General features: G+C 41.8%; 1 protein-coding gene across 1 annotated transcript in view; it reads left to right on the plus strand.

The window, feature by feature from the left end:
• Positions 1 to 11828: 11828 nt before the first annotated feature.
• The window catches only part of LOC117551203 (rho guanine nucleotide exchange factor 12-like), a gene marked incomplete at its 3' end in the record, with an annotated part of 33259 nt that continues 27927 nt past the window's right edge, over positions 11829 to 17160 (plus strand). Inside the window, exons 1-4 of the mRNA XM_034223956.1 lie at positions 11829 to 11862; positions 11956 to 12005; positions 12225 to 12282; positions 15450 to 15647. Of these exons, the coding sequence (XP_034079847.1) occupies positions 15459 to 15647 (189 nt within the window). The remainder of the gene's footprint in view (positions 11863 to 11955; positions 12006 to 12224; positions 12283 to 15449; positions 15648 to 17160) is intronic.

Genomic DNA, 17160 nt, shown 5'->3' on the forward strand with positions numbered 1-17160 from the left:
TATACACCTGGAACATCAGCTGGAGAGGACTCTTTAAAGTAGAGACAACTACTACTGATATACACCTGAACATCAGCAGGAGAGGACTCTTTAAAGTGAGACACTACATACTGATATACACCTGAACATCAGCAGGAGAGGACTCTTTAAAAGAGAGACACTACATACTGATATACACCTGAACATCAGCAGGGAGAGGACTCTTTAAAGTAGAGACACTACATACTGATATACACCTGAACATCAGCAGGAGAGGACTCTTTAAAGAAGAGACACTACATACTGATATACACCTGAACATCAGCAGGAGAGGACTCTGTAAAGTAGAGAGACACTACATACTGAAATATACAACACCTGAACATCAGCGGGAGAGAGGACTCTTTAAAGGAAGAGACACTACATACTGATATAAACACCTGACATCAGCAGGAGAGGACTCTTTAAAAGTAGAGACAACTACATACTGATATAACACCTGAACATCAGCAGGAGAGGACTCTTTAAAGTAGAGACACTACATACTGATATACACCTGAACATCAGCAGGAGAGGACTCTTTAAAGTAGAGACACTACATACTGATATACACCTGAACATCAGCAGGAGAGGACTCTTAAAGTAGAGACACTACATACTGATATACACCTGAACATCAGCAGGAGAGGACTCTTTAAAGTAAGACACTACATTCTGATATGCACCTGAACATCAGCAGGAGAGGACTCTTTAAAGTAGAGACACTACATACTGATATGCACAGGCAGTATGAGAAGAATAAAGAGCTTTTTGAACATTAAAGAATGGAGACATGTCCCAGTGATATAGATTAGATTCAATGGAAAATGGTGAAGCAAACACAAGCAGGAGAAGTGAGACATAAGTCTGAACAATAACAAAGGGCAAATTGAATACTGCCTGCTATCTATTACAAACACTATTTATTTTTGCGATCACATGATTTAGATTATTCCAGAAAATATGCTCCATGTTTAAAGCCTTATACTGCGTCAACATCTTGATATCATTTATAACTACTTAATTATACCAATAAACTACTTAATAATGACTTTCTATGAGTAATAGTCACAGTCTCTTTCAGATTGAGTCATACATCGTTGTATCATCATCATTCCTAAATAATGTTGAGTTGCAGATTATTGTAGGAGCTGTTGTGTGTGCATGCATGGGGTTTAGGTGTGGCGTTTGTTTTGATAAGTGAAGCATGTGAAAAATGCATAGGCTGGATTTTTCTCTCACGTTGCACATTTGGTGGAACGAGCACCTGGTGACCTTTAGACATATTCCTCTGCTGGACTTCAATGTGTTGAGGATCAGGAGATAGATAGAGAGATAGATAGATTAATTGATTGATTGGTTGATAGATAGATTAATTAATTAATTGATTGATAGATCGATTAATTACTTAATTGATTGATAGATAGATTAATTGATTGATTGATAGATAGATTAATTGATCGATAGCATAGCTAGCGAGCTCGATTACTTGCTTGATTGATAGATTGGTTGATAGATAGCTTATTCCTTAATTGCTTGCTCGCTCGCTCGCTCTTCCTTGCTTGCTTGCTCGCTTCTCTTCCTTCCTTGCTCGCTCGCTCTCTCGCGCTCGCTTCCTTGCTCGCTCGCTCGCGCGCTCGCTTCCTTCCTTGCTTGCTTGCTTGGTTTCGCTCGCTCTCCTTCCTTCCTTCTTGCTCGCTCGCTCGCTTCCTTGCTTGCTTGCTCGCTCGCTTCCTTCCTTGCTCTCTCGCTCGCTAGCGCGCTCGCTTTTGATTGATTGATCGATTGATCGATGGATGATATCGCATCGGTCTTCAACAGGGGGTCCGTTATAAGATAATATTTACTTTATTGATCCCAAATGGGGAATTTTTTGCGACAAACAAACAAGGCATTGCACATGAGTAGAATTAAAGAGTAGAAATAACAATTCTAGAATTTAAAACATCTCAAAATAGATTAAAATATACAGTAGACCGTGGAAGTTAACAAATCGATAAACTCAGACAATAAAACAACTATCGAAGTGCCAATTTTCAGTTAAAACAATTTAAAGCAGGGTATTCTTTACATTAAGTGTGTAGGGAATGGAATATTACATTAAATATAAATGTAAAATGTACAGTGTGTGGGGTTATGGGGTCTTAAGGGTAACTGCAGGGGGTCCGCCATGTTATTGTTTTGAAAGTTGTTGTTTTTTCTTGCTTAAAAATACACATTACAGTCACATAAATCCAGGGTATAGGGGAAATAGAGGACATTTGATTTTGCACAACATTGATGATAGTCTAACTGTTACACACAGACCCTCACCATCGCTATAAAGTGAGATAGCTAGGTGTTCGGGTGATGCTCAGATTGCGTGTGATCAAACTGGATGCCAGCGGACCGTAGACAGGCTCTTTTTGCTCTTTGTCACACACACACACAGTTCTGCTGATCTGTGTGTTTCCCAGCCCGCCAACAGCCCCCCCGACCCCTCGCTCTGACGGGAAGTGGTGACAATCACTGTTAAACAATGTCCTGTCGGGCCCTCAGACCCCCGAGCCCCTCGGCGACACATCAGTGCAGGACGGACACCGATACAGTGAAATATAACTCCTCCCATCCTCTACAGTTAGTGAAGGTTTAACTTTACTTTAAAAACTAACTTATTTAGTTTTGCTCAAAGCCTCTGCTGTGTTTTTGGCTCGGTTTGATTGTCTGTCTGTTCAATTATGTATTTATTTCAACAAGGACCAAGCATACAAATACATTAATCTCAGAAAAGAGAAGAGATACATTATGCCAGATTGAAGCTAATAGCTCATTTCCATCTGCAGTCTTTAGGCAGGTACACAACAATCAACAAACACTAAAACATTGCATAATCTCTATCACTCAAACAATTATAAAACATGATTTAAAGGGGACCTATCATGCAAAATCCAGTTTTTTATGTCTTTTATACATCAACATGTGTCCCCGGTGTGTCGGGGAACTCACGCAGCGTCAGAAAATAAAACCCTCTCTCTTTTCCTCCATACCCAAATCTCTAAAAACGGGGAAACAACGGAGCTGATCCAGATTGCGTCCGATATGACGTAATATCTGAAATGTGGACCCACGGCCCAATCAGAAACGTTGCTATCAGAAACAATGCCCGACTGTTTTGGACGTAATATGGTCGGTGTTTACATTAGCATCGCTAACAGTCAGAGCTAACCTGTACTGGAGAGTATGTGTGTGAAGAAGCAGGAAGTAAAAAGGAACTCACCTTGTGGTATAAACCGGCAAGAGAGAAAGCCTTTGAGCTCCAGACTGTTTCAGCATTTAGTTTAGACAGTAGCTGCCGGGTCCCGCATGAGCTCCGCCCCCTCCTTTTTTTTAAATAAATTTTTTTTTTTTTAAAGCTTTTTTCCTCAAATCAGCACTTTTGAAACAGGAAGTGAAATAGAGGGATATGAGGCATGGCTAGAATGAGTGATCTGTTTGGTATTTTGAGCAAAACACTTCATAGACATGTTTTTTTATGTATTTTTTATATATCTGAGACCTATGCTATTGCTTAAAAATAGCATGATAGGTGACCTTTAAGTACAGGGTCAATCAAATAATACATAGGACAGTTAAAAATATAATATTACAATACAGTTAAAATTGAAAAACTCAGATTACAGTGTAATTAATGTTGGCATGACTGATTGCTTAATATGTTGTTTTGTTTGTCTTTCCGTTGAAAAACACTGGCTAGATTTGCATGAAACTTAATGTATAACTTGCAGGAAATTACATTTTTTTTAAAGTCAAGAGGAAAGTGGTCAACATATTTTAAATGTGGTTAAAACAAAAACTAAGTTTCCATTTGTATTAAGTCTTCTTTTCCCTTTTTAGCTTCTTTAACCAAACATGATAGTTTATTTTGCATTTTCTTGCACTTTATTACAAGCTCTACTTTGTAGCACCCAAACTTGAAATGGTCTTTGACTACTGCAGTCTCACAGCACTGTTTCAATCAATTATTATTATTATTCAGGCATGTTGTTTTAAACTATATCTTTATAGATTTCGTGGAGTTGTAGCTCCTTCCTCTTTGCTTTCGTCTCCATCTCCAACCCTCTGGAGCCGATTGACGTTATCATCCCAGAGGAATTGTCTGGTATTTTTTGGCATTGGAGGCTCAAGTAGATTGCTGCGTGTTTTTCTTTGGTTGCTCACTCTGCAGTGAGACATAACAGAACATGTTAAGAAATCAGCCAGCAGACATGTATCCCAGCAGCTAATGTAATACGTGAATTAATGTTGTCTCCTTTTAACCGTGGTGCCAGTACACTTTGACAATGACACGGACATTTTGGGAACTTTTTAAACCTTTAATGCTTCAGAAAAAATGCATTTGATGTTGATGACCCTACAAAGGAAGGACATATTAGGAGGCGCGTTCACACCAAGTACTTTTCCCACAAAGGTTCCTGAGAACATACGATTTAGTTGCTTCACACCAAAAAGTCCAGGAACTAATTTAGTTATAGAGAACCTTTTTTACCCCCTTTTCAGTCCCTGCTAGAGAGCAGGGACTTTCGTGGAGAAAAAGGTTCCTGTGTCTGATTGGCTGGGCGGAATGCAAACCACGCCCCGTAAAAACTCCCAACAACTTTTGTGAAGCCGCCATTTTATTATCCTTGCATTGCATTATTAGCATTAGCATGAGCCCAGCGCAGAAACGCAAAGAGACTAACTTATGGACAACACAAAATAAAACATGGGAGGCGGTGGAGATGAGGAGGTGTCGGCGTTCTTTGCGATTTACTCAGAAGGCTTCAGTAGAAGCTGCTGGGAGTCCCAGCAGCTTCTGCTGAAGCCAGTCCCCAACTCCGGGGACTTCCGGCCGGGGGACTCCGGGTGGCAGTATCCGCCGTGAAGTGGTTTGCGGCCTGCCAGTAAAACCCAAAGCAGAAGAAGAAGAAGTGACGTCAGCGGCTTCATTGCCTAATCCACCCCCAGGAACTAATTTCCGGTGGTGAACGCGATCTGTACTTAGTTCATGAGAACTAAAGAGTTCTCAGGAACCTTGGTGGGAAAAAGTACTTGGGTGTGAACGCACCTATTGCTTGACTGTTAGCAAATCCTGGATTGAGATTACAGCCTGGGAAGATTTATCATCTAAAAACTAGCTTTTACCTCCACAGAAGAGATCACTATTTTCAGTTTCTCACAGTAGAGACACTAAGGTACTATATGAAGCTGAACAGAAGCAGCGTATGTCCTCTTTAACCTACAGTAATGTTTCCGCTTTGCAGGTTATTTATTTTTGATCAGTTGGTTAAAACTTCCTAAGCACTACTGTAGGCTACAACGGTTAACAAAAAAAAGACAAAAACACCCGTAATGCATGCAAGGAATGCAAGGACACTACAGTGGATATTACATGACACACCAACAAAATGTTACACAGTAATACATATATAGTGTTTTTTCTAAACCAATAACTAATTAGACTCCGGTTTACAGTACACGATGCAGGACGACTGGCTGCTACAAGTCTCATTACACCCATAATCTTTGTCACTTTGGGGTCACTTCACACAGCTATCAGCTCTTCTGAAAATAAACCATTATCTTTATTTCAAGGTGTCTCCATACAGTAGTTGAAAGAAGTCTTTAAATATCTGCAGCAGAATTCCTCCTGTTATCCAGCACTCACTGCCACCCACTAGGATGCAATCTGTCCTGCTCTCGTCTTATCAGCTGCTAATCTCCTGCAACAAGGCTCCCTGAAGTGGGGCCCTGCAATCCCAGAGAACAACACAGGCTTACCTCCTTCATACTCTTTAATAAGACAACATTTAAATGCTTTTAGTCTGTCATTATGACAGTTTTGTTGTGTCTAGGAGGGTCAGTATTTATTTCTCAGTCTTTAGTCTAACACAGCGGTTCCCAAACGTTTTCAGTCGGGCCCCCCTTGGGTAATTGGAAATATTTTCGGGCCCCCCCAACCCGGTTCCCATCTATATTTGTAGGATTAATTGTTATAAAAACATTACATTTTCTCTGTTGATAATAAGAAGACACAAAGATCCAATTATCATTTTATATTTTATCATGGATTACACATGAACAAAAGTGCTTGTAATAGATACTCTGAATTCATTTGGCCTAATTAAAACTAGTAGGCCTTCTTCCCTAAAATGTCTTTAAGGAAAATATATTAATGATAATAATTCCTACATGCAGGTTGCAAACGATCACGTCACTATACCATTCCCATTCCATAGATAGCTAATGACTCGTGTGTTTCATGCTCTCTGCTGCTGCTAAGGTTTTGAAACAGAGGACACACGCTGGTCGTTCCTCCCCTCCTACCACGTTAGATGTGAAGCCAAGGGAGATGTATGACTCATCATCATACTTTCTTGATTTGGGCTTTGTTGCTGTAAGGCTTGTCGTAGGCTCTTCCACTTTTCTTTTAACTGACGGCTGGGTTAAAAACGTCTCCATTTTGTAGACTTATTTTCGATTCGACAACCCAACCATCAAAAAGACAACATAGAATAGAGGACTATATGTTCAAATGTGCGTTCCCGTGTCAAGGGGTGCATTTCACTACAGGGGTGCATAATTTGACACACACTTTCCGTCACAGGAACACGCTTTGCTGGCGGCGAAAATAATCCCACCAGACTCCTTTGCCCCTCCAACAGAGGGATGTCCTTTTTCCTTTTCGTCATTTCGTCATTTCGTCAGCTCGATCTTCTCTCGAATTATGTATTTTTTCAAATGACGGCAAGACGCCCCCCTGGTGGAAAGGCTGATCCCAATATTTCAATATTAACATTTTCTTTTCACCATGAGGTTAATTTAAACGTCTTATTCTCACAAGTTTGGAGTGAAATTGAATGTTCCTCGGCCCTCGTCGTCTGTCTCCTCTCAAAGTCGCCCCCGTCGCCTCCTCCCCCTCCTCCGTTTCTTTTTCCCACAATCAGGAAGCTGGAGTGGAGCCAAGAAGCCGAGTCTCCGTTTCCGGGAATCTGTCCCACAAAGCCACAGTTCAGTGAGGGGGCTCTGACGTGGGGGCCATTGTTAAAGAGCCCCATGGTCCCAGGGAGGAGGAGGAGGACAAACGAAACCTCCTCTAGTGGAGTGAGGAGGAGGAGGAGGTTAATCTGCTATTAATATACAGTGGTCCCTTAAGGGAGAGGCATATTAAACAAGTACCAATGCAGCTCTTCATATTGTCATTTATTGCAAAATTGGACATCAACAAACGTTTTCTTTCGTCCTTTAAATAAATCTCCTCGGCTCTCATTCACATAATGCAAGATTCAAGGTGAAATGTACCTAAAATATGTGAAATCAAAATGATGAAGTGCTTCATTCAGGTCCTTCTTCTAGCCATGTTTCCACCTAAATAATCCTAAATAGGAGCCTTGGTTTAATCTTTGCAACAAGCTCGTCCATGATTGCATTCGCTGAAATGATCGGAATCAGAAACGGGTTTATTACCAGTTGACAAGTACGGGGAATTTGACTTGATGTTGTGGTGCATACATAAAAAAGTATAAAAGTACAGGGTAGTCGTACTGCCACCAAAATCACACTGGTGTTTGCTGTCCCCCTCTAGTTTGTGCACACAAAGCATTTTACTCTGAGCTCAGCAGGTGAGAAACTAAAGAGGGGCTTCCACATGTGGCAGAGCAGGTGTTGGTGCTGCCAGATTTTGCACCCCCCCCGTTAACTTTGTCCATGATAGTCACAATGTCACCAGTGTTGGTTGTTTCCATCTTATTTGAGACGGTTTTCCATCCTGAGGATAATTAAGACTTTGTATTCGCATGCTGACCAAGTCCTTTAATTATTTGTCCCTGTTATTCTTTGCCTTGTCCTGTTATCCGAAAGAACTAAGATAGTCCGGTCATGAAAAACAACAATTAGCTTTGTTTGATACTGTAATGACCCAAAGAACGAGATTGCGGATACAAGCGGCCGAGATGGGTTTTCTCCGCAGGGTGGCTGGCGTCTCCCTTAGGGATAAGGTGAGAAGTTCAGTCATCCGGGAGGGACTCGGAGTTGAGCCGCTCCTCCTTCGCGTCGAAAGGAGCCAGTTGAGGTGGTTCAGGGCACCTAGTAAGGATGCCACCCGGGCGCCTCCCTAGGGAGGTGTTTCCAGGCACGTCCAGCTGGGAAGAGACCAAGGGGTAGACCTAGGACCAGGTGGAGGGATTATATCTCTTCGCTGGCCTGGGAGCGCCTTGGGACCCCCCAGTCAGAGCTGGTTGATGTGGCCAGGGAAAGGAACGTTTGGGGCTCTCTGCTGGAACTGCTACCTCCGCGACCCGACCACGGATAAGCGGGAGAAGATGGATCGATGGATGATACTGTAATTTCTTACAGGGCAGTTCTTTTTTTTTGTACTGGTAACTAATGACGTAGGCTTACATGTGTTTTTAAGTACTTCTGAATAAAGGTGAAATAAATACTTTACATTACGTTATTTTCGTGTTGTGTAAATAATGATATAATGCTTTGGAAAGGCAAAGAATAATACAAAAAAAACATGATCAGTACATCCATAATTAATGATTATGCAAAAATGTCAACAATGATGAACACTGATATTAAGAACAATACAACATTTAATGTATTATTTGTCTTATTATTGTAATTAACTTTTACAAACCTATTGTAATCAATGGAGAAGATACCACACATTTGGACAATTTGGGTTAGGGTAAATATACTCGTCTTTATTTTGTGCAGTTGAAAGACTTTAAAAAACTGGAACTTATAAAAGCAGGGACTTCTCATTGCCTGGAGAAAAGGGTAATTGTTGATTGAGATAGTACCACAATTGAGATAGTACCACAGAACCAGAGAAAGGACTTGGTCAGCATGCGAATACAAAGTCTTAATTATCCTCAGGATAGAAAGTCTGCTCTGCCGGAGATGATCTCAAATAAGTTGGAAACAACCAACACGAGTGTGATTTTGGTGACAGTGTGATTATCGTGGACAAAGTTACAGTGAAAGTGCCAAATCCGGCAGCACCAACACCTGCTCTGCGACATGTGGAAGCCCCTTTAGTTTCTCACCTGCTGAGCTCAGAGTAAAATGCGTGTGTGTGCACAAACTAGAGGGGGTCAGCAAACACCAGTGGGATTTTGGTGACAGTACGACTGGACAAAGTTACAGTGGGGGTGCCAAAGCAGGCAGCTGCACCACCTGTTCTGCTGAACATGGGCTGTCGAGAACCGTGCAGATCTTCCCTATTGACACCAGGGTTAACCTTGGCTAAAAATCTTATCCTTTCAGCATGTATTCTGTAGGAATAAAACATAAACACACTGAAGTATATTCCAATACGAAACATGAAACATGAACATGAACAGATGTGTTTTTACTTTGCTTCCTCTAGGACCCCCAGCATTCTCAACAAGGAGCCCACAGACAAGAAACCCAAGAAATGAGAAATCCTCTGTGTCCCTCAAACATGAGTTTGACCCCACAGGTACACACACACACACACACAACACACACACACACACACACACACACACACACACACACACACACATCACACAACACCACACACACACACACACACACACACACACCATGTATACATCACTTCAGGGGACATTACATTGACCTACATGCATTTCCTGGAGACTTATCCTAACCTTAACCATAACCAACACATGCCTAACCCTAACCCTAAACCTAACCAAGTCTTCACCCTAAAATTAATGATTCCCCTTATGGGACCTCAATTATGTCCTCATAAGGGAGGTGAGTCCCCACACGTGACTGTGTAGACAGATTAAGGTCCCCCACAAGTATAGTAATGCTAGACCACACACACGCACACACACACACACACACCATGTATACATCACTTCAGGGGACATTACATTGACCTACATGCATTTCCTGGAGACTTATCCTAACCCTTAACCATAACCAACACATGCCTAACCCTTACCCTAACCCTAACCATTACCCTTACCCTTACACTAATCCTAAACCTAACCAAGTCTTCACCCTAAAATTAACGATTCCCCTCATTTGGACCTCCAATTTGTCCCCATAAGGGAGGCGAGTGAGTCCCCACACGTGACTGTGTAAACAAATGTAGGTCCCCACAAGGATAGTAATGCTAGGACACACACACACACACTTCAGTAATTTTCCTGTGAAGCCTTTGTGGATCCAGTGTGAACGATTTAACTGCACTTGTTAAATGGTTTAACATTTCATTATTTGTATTTAAACCCACATTTGACAACCAAACTTCACATGACAGGACATTGAACCAAGATTTCAGTTAAGCTGAAACTTCAAGTTAATTCATTTTTTCTTAACAGTTAAACAACTTATATCGCCACTGGCTTTCTTAATGTGTGGTACATTCATTTGGGATAAGGAATCGTTTGATTGAGTAGAAAATGTGTCTTGATTATATGTGAGTTCAGTGAGGTAACTCAACATAAACAACATGGTTTAGTTGTCTTTCTGTACGTTTAGATACAGTTTGCTGTCCAAGTTAGTCTTCTCTCCGTTAATTTGCTTTAAACATGAAGTATGAACCTCCCGAGGTCTCGACCACAGGCAGCAACACGTATTAAAGGTTGTTTCTCCTGGGTTTCTGACATTAATCCTTCCTGCCCTTTCGCTCACCCTGGAGGCCAGAAGACGACCAATTATCCTCTCTGCTCCGAGAGATAAGTCTTTGAAGAGGGACAGAAAACCTCTGGGTCACTAAACTTCCTCTGATGAGGGAGGTTTCTTTATCCGACAGATTGTTTCTGCAGATTTTGGAGACGTTAGTGTAGGAAGGGGCTGAGACTAAACTGGGAACCATTAGCTGTGCATGTGGTGAATTAAAACTGTCAATACAAACACAGGATGAGTTGATAGATATGAAAGTGTGTCTGGATCCACTGCAGCTTCTAAATGCCTCTTTAAAACTACATTTTACAATATTTTCCCTTTGTATTGCTGTGTTTTAAGATCTTTTAACAATTGTTTACAGATAAATATTGGTGTCCAGATCAAAACAGCTTACAAAATGTTACATTATTGATGTTTTTTTTACAAAATGTTACTTTAATTTGCATTGTTTGGTTGCATAATGTAAGTGTTTTCTGCAGGTTGTTGATGTATGATTAGGGTTGTTATTAATATTAGTAGTAAACCTGGTAGTGTAAGTATACAACGGATAACAAAGAGAGAGTAAACACATCTCTTTCTGGTGAGTTTAGTTTTGTTGGAAAGAGTGCAGCCTCTATTTAAAACATTTCCTGCTTCATAAAACATGTCCTGCTTCTCGATCACATCCTGTATTCCCACAAATAAACATCGTACAGTTAAGTTGGGTGTGTGTGTGTGTGTGTGTGTGTGTGTGTGTGTGTGTGTGTGTGTGTGTGTGTGTGTGTGTGTGTGTGTGTGTGTGTGTGTGTGTGTGTGTGTGGTGTGTGTGTGTGTGTGTGTGGTGTGTGTGTGTGTGTGTGTGTGTGTGTGTGTGTGTGTGTGTGGTGTGTGTGTGTGTGTGTGTGTGTGGTGTGTGTGTGTGTTTGTGTGTGTGGTGTTGTGTGTGTGTGTTTTGTGTGTGGTTTTGGTTGTGTGTTTGTTGGTGTGTGTGTGTGTGTGTTGGGGTGTGTGGTGTGTGTGTGTGGTGTGTGTCTTGGTGATTATAACGATATGTGTAGTGTTGTGTTCGTTAGTTAGTGGTGTTTGTTTTTCACTGCCCGTTCTGATGTGCAGTCCGCGGTGTGGTGCTACTCCCAGACGCGGATGCGGCATGGCTTTCGGGTGGACACTGTAAGCGATGAACAAACCCCTGGTGTTTTGTGCAGCTGGTTAAAGAAGGGTTAGACACCCACCCACACACACACACACACCACACACACACCCACACACACTTGCAGAAGCCACGTTTTCTTAATCTTTCTTTCTGTACAGATGGAGCGGCAATGCGAGCCGGTGTTCAGACAGGAGACAGAATCATTAAGGTTTTCATTTTATTAATATTTAGTCCCTGTTACTTCCTGGATCAGTAACTGAACATCTCTTAATCTGGATGCTAATTTAAGGATGATTTATTGAATTGACACATTGTTGTTTGGGGACTATGGTATTGTTCTGATAAAAATATATAAAACATCACCTTTTCCTTAAAGCAATATATGCCAAAGTCTTGACTCTTTCTCGATGCTTCTTGTTCCTGACAGGTTAACGGGACCTTAGTCACTCATTCAAACCACATAGAGGTTGTGAAGCTGATCAAATGTAAGTCTGCATGTATCACTTAATGATCTCTACTACATTACATGTGTTTGTATGGGTCATGATAAGTATAATCTTACTAAAATCAAATCAAGTTTTATTTATATAGCACATTTTTAAACGATTTTGGACGAGCCAAAGTGCTGTACATATAATAAAAATACCCCACAGTAAGAGACACTTTACAGCAAATACAACAGCACAGATTGTGCAGAATATCAGTATGAGAAAACGACCCCCTCTACTTCCCTCTATCCTTAGACCCTCTGTCCTTAGACCCTCACATCCTACAAAGAAACACTTCCAGAGAAAACCCACAGTTTAAAGGGAACATGGGAGAAAACCTCAGGGAGAGCAACAGAGGAGGGATCCCTCTCCCAGGACGGACAGACGTGCAATAGATGCCGTGTGTAAATTGAAGAGATAATACATTTTACAGCATATAGACCGAATGTTAGGAAATGCATGTGTCTGTAATAAGAAGATGAATCCACGAGGATGTCAGCTACAGTCCTGTGGAAGCCATCAGGGAAGCAGCATGACGAGACCCAGGCAGGACCGCAGAGACAGGTTCAGCCACGACCCGAAGTCCACGACTTAATCCAGAACTCAGGATAGAGGATCCAGGGCACAACAGGATCAGCCTCGACTCCGGATCCCGGCGTAGATATAGATACAAAACAAGAACATTTGGGGGAGGCTGGGTTAATCGGAACAAGAGAATACACAGACACAGACAGACAGAAGGAAGAACAAGCACTCCCTTAGGATAGGTTGAGGGAAAAGGGAAGCAAGCAAGAGAGTAAGGAACAGAGGTGGAGAGGCACACTCAGGGAACAAGGTCCCCACTGCAGCCTCAGTTGGAATTGGTGAGAGGTAAGGAGGTACGCTGTTAATACGGTCTCAACACTCCCCGGCCGGAATAAGCCTCTCTGCAACCTGTTTCCCTCTAATAGAACCTCGAGAGGTCAGAGAGGGGAAAGGTTTTTGGATAAAGAGAAAATAGAAAGAATAGATTACAGGTCTAGAGAGTATGAGAAGTAGAGAGAGAAAATATTTAGAAGAATGAGAAGTAGTAATAACCTTAGTTTTAAATATAAGATCCAAGTTTTTAGGATTTAAGTGAAAGAGCAAGAACCAAAATGTAGGTGAAGAGTCACAGCGTGTCTGCTTCAATGCACTCTTTATTAGATTATTTTATCAGCTATAAGCTTTGTCAGAGAGGAAGGTCGTAAGCGTACTCTTAAAACGGATAGGCTGTCGGCCGCCCGAACACAAACTGGAAGCTGATTCCACAAAAGTGGAGCTTGATAAGAAAAGGCTAGAAGGCCAGAGAGAAGAAGAATAAGTGAGTTTTAAGTGTTGATTTAGAAACCCCTAGGGTCTCACATGGAGGGGCAGAGTGTTCCAGAGCCTGGGGCCCGCATCAAATGCTCAAAAAGCAAAATATCCAAAACATTGTGACAAATACATATAATGATGTTAATACACCACTTTATGTATTATAATACGACATATTGTAGTACAATTGACTTCTCTATGTTTACATATTTTATTCTATTTTAGTCTATCCTAAAATTCACCAACTCTTACGAAATCCTTTTTACCCCGAGGGATAAATAAAGTATTTCTGTCTCTGAGAATAGAGGAACATCTGACCGCATAAAAACAATGAAAATAACAAAAATAACGATGAGATGTGTTTGAATTACATGTCCTGCCCAAAACAGCTGTTCATACAGGAGAGGAAACCCTTTAAGATCTCTCCAAATTAAAGGGGACCTATCATGCAAAATGCACTTTTTATGTCTTTTCTACATCAACATGTGTCCCCGGTGCGTCAGGGAACTCACGCAGCGTCAGAAAATAAACCCCTCTCTCTTTCCTCCGTACCCAAATCTTTTAAAAACGGGGGAACAACGGAGCTGATCCAGATTTGCGTCCGATATGACGTAATATCTGAAATGTGGACCCACGGCCCAATCAGAAACGTTGCTATCAGAAACAATGCTATCAAATCGATTCTTTGTTTGTTTTATCTGAGTGTTCCAGGGTATTCTCTGAATACCTTGAAGGCCCTGACGGTTCACCTCTGATATTAATGCTAAAAACGTTATCCCTCAACATTTACAGTGTTATACGGTAATCAGAATCAATCAGAAATATGTATTTGCTCCAATTTAGAGTTAAAATGATATGAACATAAGTTATACAAAAAGTGCACATAGTACGTCAGTGGTACGAGTATTGCACAGTTGAGTAATAGAGTGCCACAGTGACACGTCCTAAAACCCGGACGTAAGTTAGCATGTCACCACTTCCGGTTCCTTCGACAAAAAGCAATGGGATCTCTCCAAGGATTTAAGGAAAATATCTGAACTAAGGTCTGTGGTTCAAACACACTGAAGAGACGGATCACGTTTTGTTCTACGACATTACATCCATCAGCAGTGACCCCACTGGTGATTTCTGAAGAGTTGACGTGTCTGAGAAACGATGGTTGTTACCAAGTGGCTGAATAGGACTACAGAAGTCGTGGAGGCCGTTGTACGTCATTACGCCAAACACGTAAACACACAGCAAGTTAGTTTCTGTTCTGCTTGAAAGCAAGTCCCTGCCTCCTGCAGACTGTTCAAACAAACGCTTTCAACTCGTACCATTTAGAATCTGTAGTTTTGAATATGGATCTGAAGTCGGCGTGACGTTGAAGCAGCGACCCTGCTGTAGTTCGTTTACAGCATAGCGTTAGCATTTTGCTTCTGGCGACTAGATTTATAATTAGAAAATGATAAAGTAGGATAGACATGTGGAGATTATCCTCTGAACAAAACGTGATCCGTCTCTTCAATGTGTTTTCAACCACAGACCCTGATTTCCAGCTATTTTCCTAAACCCTATGGAGAAATTGCATTGCGTTTTTTTCGAAGGAACCGGAAGGAGTTTACTTCCGGGTTTTAGGACACGTCACTGTGGCACTCTATTACCCAGGTTATAAAGTCTAAATATAGTCCTCTCTGTGTACGCTAACTCCCCAGTGGAGGATTTTATTTCTTTAATTGACTTTCTATCGACAATAACTCAGTAAAAACCCTGCAGCTCTTCACACGAGGAGCCAAACCCTCCTGTGTTTCCTCCTCCTTCATTCCTCTCTCTTGACTCCTCTCTGGCAGCGGGATCCTATGTGGCCCTCACGGTGCTGGGGAGGCCCCCGGGGGTCCCTAACCTCCCGGAGGAGGAGAGTGGGGGGGAGCAGAGGAAGAGAGGGGGGGGGCAGCCAGAGGTCAGCCCACCCACCCCTCTCTCAGACCCCCACACTCCTGCACCGCTGGATAGCGTCCAGGAGGAGAAAACCTCCATCACTGATGGGGGTAAGGAGGGGAAATACACAATGTGTGATGTTTCTTATTAACGGGGGACCTATTATGCACTTCTTCATGTTCTTCTACATAAACATGTGTCCCTCTTCTTCATGTCTCTTCTACATCAACATGTGTTCCCCTCTTCTTCACTGTCTCTTCTACATCAACATTTGTCCCCTCTTCCTCATGTCTCTCTCTTCATCAACATGTGTCCCCCTTTCTTCATGTCTCTTCTTCATCAACATGTGTCCCCTCTTCTTCATGTCTCTTCTACATCAACATGTGTCCCTCTTACTTCATGTCTCTTCTACATCAACATGTGTCCCCCTCTTCTTCATTGTCTCTTCTACATCAACATGTGTCCCCTCTTCTCATGTCCTTCTTCTACATCAACATGTGTCCCCTCTTTTCTTCATGTCTCTTCTACATCAACATTGTGTCCCCTCTTCTTCATGTTCTCTTCTACATCAACATGTGTCCCCCTCTTCTTCATGTCTCTTCTACATCAACAGTGTCCCTCTTCTTCATGTCTCTTCCACATCAACATGTGTCCCCTCTTCTTCATGTCTCTTCCACATCAACATGTGTCCCCTCTTCTTCATGTCTCTTCTACATCAACATGTGTCCCCTCTTCTTCATGTCTCTTCTACATCAACATGTGTCCCCTCTTCTTCATGTCTCTTCTACATCAACATGTGTCCCCTCTTCTCCATGTCTCTTCTACATTCAACATGTGTCCCCTCTGTGGAAGAGGACTCTGAAGTTTCAGGAACAAAGATTCTCTCCTCTTTTGATCCATTTCTATAAAAACCTGTCTGAAAATGAGCTGATCAGATTTTGACCACTTTATGATGTCATAACGATGTTTTGTCTCTGTGTAACCATTAGCCAATCAGCAACCAAGGTAACCCCCCCCCCCCTTATCCCCTGAATCTCCTCCTAGAGCACCATTGAGTTCTTTGTAACCAGATCTCTCTCAGAGGGGCCGTGGGGAGGGGCTCCTTATTTCATCTGAAGTAACAGACAGAGAATCAGCACTTTGGAAACAGGGCTGAAACAGAGGGGATTATGGGTAATGCTGCAATGATCTGTTTGGTGTTTCAGCCAATCAGAGACAGGCTCTGGATATATCTGAGACCTGTGATATATGATGGAAAACAGTATGATAGGGACCTTTAAAGGATGAGGACACTTTTCACAAAACGTGTGAAAAACACAGATTCTTGCATTAGAGAACACAGATTCTTGCAGAGGAAGCAGGAGCTTGAGAAACGGACGCATAAGAAATCTGGGAAAATTAGTTTCTATCCCCATAACCGCATGCAAGCAAGACACAATACATCAATTATAAGATTTATTTTGGGCTGTGTTAGTAACTATATAAAACATTGGAGTACTCTGCGCACATGAACTGAAACTTAAATGACTGTATTTTTTATCTGTGTTTCAAGAAATCAGCAGTCATTATTTTTGAATCATCTGAATCACTGAATGTGTGAACTAAAGACTTCTGTCTGACATC

The sequence above is a fragment of the Gymnodraco acuticeps genome, unplaced genomic scaffold (assembly GCF_902827175.1).
Source record: "Gymnodraco acuticeps unplaced genomic scaffold, fGymAcu1.1, whole genome shotgun sequence".
Lineage (NCBI taxonomy): Eukaryota > Metazoa > Chordata > Actinopteri > Perciformes > Bathydraconidae > Gymnodraco > Gymnodraco acuticeps.